The following is a 12,210-nucleotide window of genomic DNA, read 5'->3' as shown; positions in this document are numbered from 1 at the left end:
CAAAATGCTGTCGTCATCTTAAAGTTTTTGTATGGTTTTTCAGGTCTGGATGATTTTCTTCCAAACTAGAAGGTTAACCATACACTATGGATTAAATAGCCCTGCAATCCTGAAAATCTCTATCATACATTTTTAATTTTGTAATTTTATATAAACCAGGCAAACCATGACATTTCTGTTTTTCATTATGCTAATTCTCCCGCAGAAACCACACAACTGCAGCTTGCACAGTACAGTATTTATCACACTTTGGTTATTATTCACAGTACACCCAATAGCTGATTCATACCAGCTTCATCTGCTTCCACATCATCCCCAGATGTCACAGATACACCCAGCTCAAGACATTTTTTCATATGTGCCTTAGACTTCATATGTTTGGTCAGGTTTCCTGAAACCAGAAAGAAATAATTAACTACTGAAATACAAAGGTCTAAAGGATTGGTATTGTATTTAATTCCAGCAATACAATAAAGTATATTTTTCAACAAAAAAAAGCCTGTAATGATTCATTAATTATTTTTAAGGTGATTGATTAACACATGAAAACAACGCTGCCCTGCAAACCTATTCTAGTCTGCTAATGACGAATGTGGTTGTAATTAATGAGCTTCTAAATCTGACAATTGGAAAAGGCCAAACTGCTAATTCCTGGTAGACACACCATGTTACAAAGAAAGAAAATGGCAGCATTTAAAAATAACTTGCTGTAACAGCAAAAGGGAAGCAAGATGCAAATATCTGTTACCTAATTAGCATAACATTTTATAGCTATTTCAAGGCATGAAACACATCTTTCCGAGCCGGTTATGTCTTTTTTTTGGCTTAAACTTTTACTGAGGGTAAAGGACAAAAAAATCCTGTATACAGTGAGAAAGCATCTGCAGCAGTTAAACTAAATCTTATGATTTACTTATCATTAATTGATGTGTTGCGCAATATTTCCAATAACTAGTATACAGTCGGCGCCGCCTAATTGGGATACTGATAATCAGGATTTCTGCTTAAATGGGATATAACTCTGGGAGACGGTTCTTCCCAATGCTATTTATTTCGTTGAATTTGGACGTTACTTTATTTAATTGGGATACAGCATTTTTAAATGTTGAACAGCAATCACTTTTCAAAGCAAGAGCTTCATTTTGTTTAGGAATAAAAAAAAAAGAATAATTCACTTGCATTTTAAATTATGTTTAGCATTTAATCATAATGTGATTATTTTTCTTTTCATTTAGAAACAAAAAGGTGTGACTAAGGTCGTCTCAAGTGCCTCTCATTTAATTGGGACAAACGCATATTCTGGATTATTGTATCGAATGTGTAATATAATTTCAGTCTGATACAGGCTGTTACAAAATACTGCACATTTCTGCCTCTAACCAGTTTTCTATTACAAAATGAAATAAAGGTGTCTGACAAATCAATGTGTTAAAATCTGTAAACAGCCTATTGGGATTGCATTAATACATGTCTGAAGTAGATCAGCTACCATTATGATTGTTGTATCTTTTAACCGACCGCTCATCAGCGGCAAACTTTTAGATCACAAGGCGGAATAGGGTGCATTTGCACCACTCACACTAAATTCAGTTAACTTATAATTAAAGAAAAAGAAAATCGAACTTCTGGAATTATTTTTAAATTAACATGTTGGTAATAAACACTTTCAACACGCATATTTTTCTGTAAGTGCAACTCGCTCGTTATTGTATACAAAAGCATTACATTAAGTGATCAATGATGTAATGCAAAAAGCCTCATCATTTCAAATTCAGTATTTACTGCACATAGTATTTAAAGAGCCCAATTTATCATTAACTAAAAGTTGTTAACAGATAAAAACCACACTTCAGCATATTGTTAAACAATAACTAAATTAATTATATTAAAAGCTTACCTTTTGTTTTGAAGGCAAAATTACAGAATTTGCACACATAAGGTCGGACGTCGGTATGTGTGCGGATGTGTTTTTTCAGCATGCTAGGTTTTTTGCAGCGAATTCCACACTCCTCACAAATGTACTTTCCTCTGCCTCTTCCCCTGACATAAACATAGTCCTCATTGGATTTGTACCTGTAAAGAATACAGCATGTGAGTATTGTTGTCTAACTGTACTGTTATTTAACCTTCAGTAAGTATCAGAAAGTTACAAAATACAGGGGTGATTTTCAAAGATTTTTACTCCGAAGATAAACAACTCTTTTTTTTTTTTTTTAAACATATTGAATTACATACCGCTTTGTAGTTTTCCATATACTTGTGACATTTTTAAATTTAACATGAAATACTGTACTACTTTTATGGCTTTCCATAGACTTTTGCAATATCATTTTGTAGTTTCTTTGATTACATGATGTTAAATAAAATATCTAAATTATGTTCATATCTTATTATTATTTTTAATGATGTCTCAATACTAAAATTTTAGATGATGCAAAACTTTTGGCCATAGCTGTATAAATAAATAAACACAACTGGTATTGTATTAAGGTAAGACAGTGTAATAAAGTTAGGATATTTGTTTTTCATTTTGTAACTTCAAAGTTGTTGTTTTTTTTTTTTTTTTTTTTTTTAAAAGCTTGAACAATTTATACTTTGGAGTAAAATCAATGTTTTTTATATTTATTTTTTTAACTATGAAAATATACAGTAATTGTAAGGCTTCATTATTTTAGGTAATGTATCTAATTGTGCACGCCTGTTAACATTTTAAAAAGCTTACTGAACAGACTACAGTATATTAATTAGTAAAATGTAAATAGCAGAGCTAAAAGGGATGAGAGACAGACATTATAAGGCTGACTTAATGTTGTGGCTCCATAACAAATGGTCAAATAAAATAAAATAAAATAAAAATGAATGGACTTTGGGGGAATACGTTATGTACTGAGAGAGTAGCCAGATCAACAGCCGCAGTCATATTCCATCCATCACATGTTGCATAAGAAACATAATTCCACTTCATTTCATTTCAGTGCTATGCTTTTATTGTCTTTTTTTCATATAAGAGAATACCAGCAGGACTTAAAATTGAAGAACTAATGGCTGCCTTCCAGCTTTGATTTTTAAATTGCCTACATTTGCAGACAGTACTTGACAGTAATTATGTAACTAAGGCAATGTTCCAAGTCGTTTCCTGCTTTTAAAGACTTGACCATTTTTTATTCAACATTTCAGACAGGCTGTAGAGTTAATGGTTTTATGTCTTAGGCATTTAATTGAAATGCACAATCACTTTAATTGTAATAAAGAGTAAAGTTAAGAAGGATATCCATAACATTTTCCACAGAAATCCTCAATAACAGTAGTAAATTACTGACATTCTGAGTTAGGAATATTTTGACTCCTAATAGGATTCTATGGGAAGTACACTTGGACAGTTACTCATTAGCATCTAATTTGATAAACGCTATCCTTTACAAGGAACTGGTATTATTATTATTATTATTTTTATTATTATTATATTATTATTATTATTAGTCAGACCTCACATGACTGAGCTGCGATGGGGGGATAGGGGGGCCTGTTTCTGGGAGCAAAGTTATTATGATTGGAGTTTTAAAGAACAATTCTAGTTTACTTTTTACAAATTTACCAATATATAAAATAAATAAATAAATTGTATTTTTAAATTAATAATTACGTCAGAAAATGATTTATGTGAATTAATAATCTGTGAAGTTACATGCAAGAGACAAACATCTAACAAGTCAACAACTTAATGAAACTGAAGAAAACAAATATTTAATAAGACAAATAATTTAAATGATAATAAGAAACTGAATAATGAATAATAATCCACCCTAATTCATACACAGTCTACACTGCTCCATTTACCCCATGATCCTTTGCGACCTTTTTGTGTTTCTGGCACAGCTTGCACATCATACCATCCAGTTTCTTGCTGTAAAAAAGCCATTTCTATTTTTTCCCCAAACAACATCATATCCACTATCACAATGTTTCTTTTTTTTTTTTTTACACACTGGCCTCTCCTGCAGTTCTTCCAATTCGCTTTCTACAAGTTTCTCTTCATTGACTATATCGGTTTGCTCTTTTTCATTGTCTACATTTTCTTTTTTTTTTAATCATCCATTTGGATTTGGTAATTTCCACATTCATTGTCACTATTTTTGCTTCGAAAAAAATAATCAGCTATTTTTCTTAGTAGTCATTTCAACGTTTCAGCATCTCTAGTGCTTAAAATGGAAAACCGGAAAACACACCCCTTCAACTCTGATTGGTTAAATGTAGTGTTAAGATGTAACACAGCAACACAGTTGTCATGTGGTTCCAAGATTTTTTTTCCCCCAATGCGTGTAAGTGATCTAGTCTGCTAGCAGCACAATCAATCCTTATCGTTAAACGCACAGTAGTATCAACAAGACGGGCGGCTAGGAGTTTTTTAGCTGGGTGGTGACAGTCACTTTGCCGGGCAGGCCATCTGGCTGAAAGAGCCTGAGAAGAACCCTGATTTGTTATGTTAGCCTCTGCGCTGGTCTCAATTACCCCGTAAACAGTGCTGACATAAACCGAAATGATAGCCTGTTAGTGACCAAGCTTTTAAAAATGCCAATAATGTATTTTTCTATTAGTTTCTCCAGGTCAGCAGTAGTAATGCATGGATAGTGAACTTTGTCTTTGCCTCCTTTTTGGTATCTTTTCATTATCAACAAAACTATATTGAGACCAGCATGGAGGCTTCATTTATTTTCATTAATTACAAGAAATGTAAATGTTGAAAACTTCCAGAACCTTGTTTGATGGACTATTTTTTCTCCAAAGCAGAAGGATATATATATATATATATATATATAAGGATATATATATATATATATATATATATATATATATATATATATATATAATATATATATATATCATATATTTATTTATTTATGTTTGTTAATGCAACACAACACACACTCTGTCATGTGTTATCACTTTTTACAAGCTGCTGTGTTGAGTGCACGTGAGTGGAACACACACGCTCCCTAGTAAAGAATACATTTTAGACACTCAGACTGTACATGTTGGAGAGTTTAAACATTTCTGTTAACTTGGAGATATTCTCCATGCATGCATTTTCTTCCTGCTTCTATAGCTGAGTTAAGGTCGAAAATTCTGGGTTTCAATGGGATCTATAAACTATACTGCTGATTCCTTTCCGTAACCTTTCCACGGACCACCTGAAGGGAGCCAGCGGGCTAGTAGTCCACGGACCACAGAATGAGAACTGCTGGGCTAGACCATTGAAATGATATGTTAGCACAGGAAATGTGTTTTATATAATAAAGAATAACACAAAACATACATAATAGGATATTAAGACATAATGTAGATGGTATCCCTTTAAAATAATCAGAATATGGGGTTAGTTAAGCAACTTAATCACCTCTCGCCTTTTATACTTAACAGTACATGTAACATCTGTTCTTTAATGTAAATAGCAGTAAAGAAAATCATCACCTACCCTCCTTCAAAGATTTTTATCCGTGTAGGCTCACTTTGCTTTGTTGATACGTCCTTCTCACCATGATATTCTCCCTTTTCTCTTTCCCGTGTCCCACTTCCTTTCACTTTCTTTTCAAATTTGTTCACTTCCAACTGTGCAAGTTCTGGCTTCACCTGTAAAATCAAATTAAAGAACTATTTTGTCTTTCACTATACTAAACGTAATTTGCTCTACAAATGTTTGTATCTGTTGCCAATACACATATATACAGTAGGACTATATTTTGTGATAAAATATGTTCTAACTGCTCAGTAGTGTATATTCCACAACACAGTAGTTTTGCAACTTGCCCTAAAATTTATTTTGAGTTTCTTGACAATCGTGTTAATCAAAATTGAACAAATGCACAACTCATTGGTACTAATGACCCTGAAATAACAAAGTAAAGTCAATTTAACTTGTGTTTCTACTATCACCGGTTCAATCTTATGTTTTGATAAATCAGTTCACAGCCACTTTCTCAAAAGCCCACAAAAATGAAGATGCAGAATTGTATGCTGAATTACCTTCAGTAAAAATTGTTATACTCACTAAAATCAGTTAAGTTTTAAACCATATCAGTATATAATTGGAATAAAGCTATCTACTTGCAGTTGACACAGGATACAGCTGCCCTCATACAGTGTAAAGCAACAACCTGATTATTTATTATGCTTTAATATGATACAGTGCAGGGCATCAGTCTTTATTCTTATAGTAACAAGCTTCCTCTTTTTCTCTCTCCTTCACACACATACACACACACACACATACACACACACACACATTGTATATTCCTGTATTAACATAGGGAGCACAATAAAAAATCTTACCTGATCAAACTTCTGTTTCCAGGTGATTGAGGATACCAGTTTGCCAGTCCCTGGTTTGTACAATGCAGCCATTGTGTATTTTTCTGTATCCTGTCGTTGTTTGGACCTTAAAAGGGCTAAGCTAGCCTTGGTGCTCAAATTTGATGGATTTGGATTATAAGAACTGATGGACCAAGAAGCATAAACAGAAGATATAGGAGTGGTCTGGGCATGGTTTGGTTTGGTATAATTCAGAAAGCACCAACTAACACTTGTGTTTGTGCGAAGACTGGGAAACTGAAATAACTGCTGGGCATCAGCAACATCTGTCAGCAAAAGTGTACTTCCAGCTGCCCCACCTCGATTAGCAGCCAGCTGCATCAGCATATTAACGGGGATCTTGCTTTTCTGTTTTAACTGGGTGTCCTCCTGGATATCACTCATTGAAGAAAAAGACTGTGGACTTGAACTGATCTCTGTTATGGCTTCATCAACATCTAGCTCTTCTGGTGACTCTCTCCCATCAGGTGTGTTGGTTGGTATTCGCTGTGGTGGTGTTAAACTGTCTCTAGTCATGCTTTCTTTGAGGTGAGAAACAGACTTAAGTGAAGGTGTTGTGGATAAAATAAAATCCACAGCAGATGGAGAACACATTCCTTCCTTAAATTCACCTTTGTGCCTTACAAGCTCAGGTTTTTGAGACTTGGAATTATTTTTTGTCACATTTGAATTGCTGAGCTCCACTGCACTCAGTTCCTCCACAATCTGCCCATACATCTTTTCCTCCTTGACACGTTTCTGCTGCTTAGTTTCCATGACAAGTTCTAAACTGCTTGCTGGTGACAGCATGCGCTTACTTCCTCCAATGCTGGAAGAAGCATCTGTAGCTGAGATGCTTCCAGAGGTCAAACAAAGTGGAATTCCTGAATCTAATCTACCTGGAAGTGGTTGGGGAAATTTCCAGAGTGGATATCTAAGCAGTTCTTCAGGATGTCCCAATATTTGAGATAAATTAAGTCCTATCCCTTGCATTGCACTGTTGTTTGAAAAGGTTCCTTGGGAAGCATTATCACTAACCTTACAAATCACCACTTTGGAGCTAGTGCTGTGGGCATGGGTGACCAGAATCTGTGAAACATTTGTGTACATGACACTACCATAAGATGGCACTTGGGTCTGGATTCTTACAGGAACTAACATCCCTGGGAGTGAGGGTTGGGGACCTGCATTCTGAGTGGCAAAGATCGGCTGTACTTGCTGCAACAAAGCTGAACTTGTTGAGTATGCCTTTACTGGGTGATGCCCCAGATGTTCAGATGCTCGAGAAATGTATTGGTATTTGTTATCACTTACACTGTCAAGGGTTTTTGTATCTACTTGTTCTTGAATCTGTTGCAGCTGGTGAGAAGAATGTGATTTTTGGTGCAGTGGTTGAAGATTTGGGAGCCTGATATGTAATTTCTGCAGCTGTTGAGCTTGGAGGGCTAGGTGCTGTTGTATGAACCTCTGTGAGGACCCGGGATGTGATTGCCAGAAAAAAGCTTGTTGAAGAGGTGAAGCAGGAAATGGAGGCAAGTTATTGTGAAATGGAGGGTATTGCATCACTTCTCGTGCCTGCTGGTCATTCTCTGTTGGATGTTGACTGGGAAGGTAAATAGTTTCATGGATTAGCGACTGTCCCTCCTGTTGAGTTTCTTCAGATATGCTAAGCTGTATTGCATGATGTAGACCAGGGTTTGGTGGCATTCCTCGTTTAGATCTTGCTAAATCTTCTGCAGGCCCATAGTGAAGCCCTGGCGAAAGTGAGCCGTGCCAAGCACTATGTAGTGAATGATGTCCACCTTGTAACTGCTCAGCAAGTTCTTGCTTTATGTTCTGATCTATCGCTTGATCTTGCACAGCACCTTCAGGATATACACTTAAAGATGCTTGTCGCACCAGGAAACCTCTCCTCCTCTCCCTCACAGAACTGCAATTATAGGAATCACCTGCCGTGGATGCGGCTGAAAGATATCCATAGTCAAAAGACTTGCTACGCACTTCTGGGACTTCTGTGGGCAGTGGACAAGGTGCTTGCTCTGAAGATGAGCGACGCATCTCCCTCTGCTGGTGCTGACTAGGAATAGCAAGGGAGTGTGCACTGCCTGGCACAGTTAAGAACTCAGACTGTCTTCCAAACTCGTCCTGTTTGGTTGGGGAAACCGACTTAATGTTTTCTTCCCTGTCAAATGACATTGAGAAGCTAGAGCCGTGAGACAGATTACTTTCTTGGCTAGGGCTCCTGGAAAGGCTGGTGCAGGTGGATTCAAAGCTAGATTCCCCTGAGGAGTGATCCATATCAGCCAGACGGAGGCGCTTCTTTTTCGGAGGCAGTTTTTCTGACGGAAGCTGAGAAAGGGTTTCACTTCTCTGAGGCCACTGAAACTCCTCTACTGGTTTCTCTGCCTCTTTAATCTGAATCACAGGCTCTTTCTCTGGTTTGTCAGGCTCCTCTGTCACTCGAATTTCAGGCACTTGAATGTTGGGTTGTCGTACCAGCTTTGGTGGCATATGATATTGCTGGTGGCTCTGAGGCAGTGTGGATGATCTTCCATCACTTTGCTGCTGTTCCATGCTTTCTTGCTGAGCAGTCTCTGGGCTGTGCACTTCCTCTAGGTTTTCTGAATCTGGGTGGTCATGTGAGAGGTTTGGGTGCTGTGTGAGAGGTTTATCCTGTTGGTATGACACATGCTCAATTGACTCAGACTTTTCAAAAGAGCTAGGCCTGCTTAATGAGTTTGTGTGTTGGATGACAGAAATTACATTACCAACAGTTTTTCTATTACTGGCTTCCTTTTCAGAGTCTGGAACAAGCACCACATCTTCAGGTGTCATGACGCCAGAAGTCGGAAGAGTGCCACCGGTTTCAAAGCTGTCTGATTGACTGTGTGCACTAAAATTGGGAGCTTTTACACAGGGTGAAGCCCTTGTAGCTTCCAGGTTTACAAGTTTTGAGTCATAATACCCTGCTGACACCAGCATCTCTACGGAGGTTCCATGATCACTGCTATATTGACCAGGGAGATCTTCGTCATCCCCAACACTCTTTTCCTTTCTTCGCTTTCTCGTTGCAGTTTCTGTGGCCTGTTTGTGTTGCATTATTTGGGTCTGGGTGAAAATTTCAAAACAAGACTCTGCTCCCAATTTAAGGCCAAAAGCACGATATTTGCCATGTATTTCTGGGCATGGAAGTTGTTTATGGGTTTCTAACTCCTCCCATCTTCTGTAATTTGCCCCACATAGTTCACATTCGAACAAGCTCCTCTCCCCTATCTGTACTTTATTATCTGACACAACTCGGTTGATTTCACTTAGTTTCACTCTTCCAGAAGGTGGAACAGTATTTTTGGAGATACTAACATAATTCTCAGATTCTGAGTGACCCTCATGTGCTGAATACAATTCAAAAGCAGCTTGTCTTCTCAGCATGCTTCGGTGTGACAAGCCTGCCGTACCAGGATAAAAGACATCATCAGAGGCTATTCTTTCATCAAATGAGTGGCTTCCTCTTAGGCCTTGTGGGATATTAAGATTTGATGCTGTGGGTGTTGGCATTGAATTGCTTCTTACAAGTAACCCAGCATCAGAGGGGGGTTCTAAAAGTTTACTTTGGCAAGAGCCTGCGGGATACTGTTTAGCACCAAGATCTGTTAGCATCTGCGATTCTGAACTCTCTCCCCTTGAAAATGGTTTGAGTTTGATGGTACTCTGTTTACTGGGATCAACCACTGTTTCATTGTCTGTGATAAGCTGGGATATGTGATCCTTAATTATCTTGGTTATCCCAAATTTAGAAGTAGCATCTCCAGACTTTTCTTTTATGTCCATTACATTTGTGTCTTGGCCTTCAACTGCCATCACTACTGTCATTGCAGTCCTGGGATTCAGTTTGTAATATTTCCCAAACATGATTTCTTCATAGGACTTAGCATTCGTATTCGGTGGACTGATTTGCTGCTCTGCACTTTCTGAACGGGAAAAGTAGCCCGAATCTGTACTGCCTTTACTGTGAGGACTCAAGAGGTTTAAAGATTGCTCTGAATCATGTCCTCTCTTTTCACTGAGTCTCATTGCAAGTCTTTGTTTAATGGTGTGAGATTCATCTCTGCAAACAAGAACAGGATTTTGAGATGCCTCTGTTTCAAGGAATTGTGAACATTCGCTGACTGGCTGAATTCCACTTTTCGGGACTATCAGAATAGGCACTTTCATCGTGGCCACTGCCAATTCTTCAGTCATATCCACATAGATTAGTTCATCACTCTTTTCCATTGTGCTTTTATCCATTTTAAAAGAAATGTGGGGTGCAGGGCTGCTTTCAGCACTTAAAGCAGTCTCTTCCTCAGTGTCTGTGCTTTGCTCACCATCTGAATGTACCTCTGCTTCTCCAAAAGAGGAGGCTTGTTCCATGTCAGAACGGGCAGATACAAGATCTGAGAAAGGAACTAGCCCTGCTTTAATGGCATGGGCATGAGACTTTCTATGCTTATACAAGTTGCTCTTTGTTTTAAAAGAAAACCCACATGGAACACAGGGGTAGGGGCGTTCACCAGTGTGCGACCTAATGTGCTTTTTCAGTACACTAGGTTTGGCACAAGCCCTTCCACAATAGTGACAGATATATTTGCCAGGTTTCTTAGGTTTTTGCTCTTTCTTGTGTATTTCTTCTGGTTGCTCCACCCCTGACTGGGAATACTGGCTATAAACAGCAGGTAAACTTGAAGACTTCCTTTGTGGGAAGACTCCCCCATGGCTACGAGCATGCATGGAAAACAAGTCCTCTGAGGCAACTGACTGTAACTGGTTAGGAAACTGCCAAGCATGTGCTTCCAGGTTGGGCAGTGGCTTTGCATTCTGTAGGAATCTCTGTGGTATAGACTGCTGTGAAAAAGAATGAGGGAGCTGGTATGAGTAAGTGCTTGGGAAATGCTGTGGATACTGCTTTTCTTGAGGCTGCTGGCCCACTGCAGTCGATATTTGCAGCTTCACTGAACCATACTTTTGTGCTGACCCAGGACTGCTGCTTTGCACTGCATCACAGTGTGAGTGCCTCTTCCCCTCTGGATCTGCAAAAGTGCTTCTTTTTGTACCTGCTGTGGGTTCTGAGCCCCATTTTCTCTGCAACTGATTCTTTTCTCTTGGCTCCTTGGTACTTTTTTGACCAGTAGATTCGATCGGCTCCATATTATCTTTTGTAGAAATTAGCAAAGGTAAGAAGTTAGGTTGCTCTGAAGTCAGCAGACACGTTGAGTGTGCCCACTGTGTGGCTTTCAAGCTCCTGATACTTCCATTCCCATTTTTGTCTTTCCTTGTGTTTGCACAGAAGTTCTTATATATTATTTTAACCCTGTCGTTTCTGTGCTTCAAATCCCTCTGTAAACTTTACTCAGTTCTCATTGCTGGTACTTTAAACCAAACAGATATTAGTCTCTACAAAGCATTACATAACAAAATCTTGCTGTTTAAAGCTTATTCCTTTTGTTGTGTTGTTGACATCTGCCGCTTTGAAAACAATCTTAAATAATATGCTTGTTAAGATCAGTTGATCTCTTTCTTGAAGAGTTTTCACCTCCTTGGGTTCAGCAAGTATTCTGAAAAAGAAAAATATTACAGTAATACTTAAATTGACTTTTGTGGAAATTCCGTTTCTTCAGATGCCATCACTATGTATTTAATTACAATTTCTAATGTAGCATACTCTATTACTATTTCATAATAGCTTACTTATTATTGGGACTGTATTTCATAGCAGATGAACGTTGTGCTACTGTAGTTCATTCTTGGCTCTTTAACTTTACTTACAAGGGAAAACACAAAATTATTTAATTATTCTGGTGTATTGCATTTTACAAAAGCAATTAAGTA

General features: G+C 37.8%; 1 protein-coding gene across 3 annotated transcripts in view; it reads right to left on the bottom strand.

The window, feature by feature from the left end:
* Positions 1 to 12,210, bottom strand: part of LOC121317013 (transcription factor HIVEP2-like) — a 67,359-nt gene that overhangs the window by 4,171 nt on the left and 50,978 nt on the right. For all 3 annotated transcript variants that reach the window (XM_041252514.1, XM_041252513.1, XM_041252512.1), the window contains 4 exons: positions 6,328 to 11,936; positions 5,474 to 5,628; positions 1,898 to 2,073; positions 290 to 391 (listed from right to left, as the gene is read on the bottom strand). In XM_041252514.1, coding sequence (XP_041108448.1) covers positions 290 to 391; positions 1,898 to 2,073; positions 5,474 to 5,628; positions 6,328 to 11,529 — 5,635 coding nt within the window. In that variant the 5' untranslated portion in view covers positions 11,530 to 11,936. The remainder of the gene's footprint in view (positions 1 to 289; positions 392 to 1,897; positions 2,074 to 5,473; positions 5,629 to 6,327; positions 11,937 to 12,210) is intronic.

The sequence above is a fragment of the Polyodon spathula genome, chromosome 6 (genome assembly GCF_017654505.1).
Source record: "Polyodon spathula isolate WHYD16114869_AA chromosome 6, ASM1765450v1, whole genome shotgun sequence".
Lineage (NCBI taxonomy): Eukaryota > Metazoa > Chordata > Actinopteri > Acipenseriformes > Polyodontidae > Polyodon > Polyodon spathula.
This window is presented reverse-complemented; position numbering and strand designations above follow the sequence as displayed.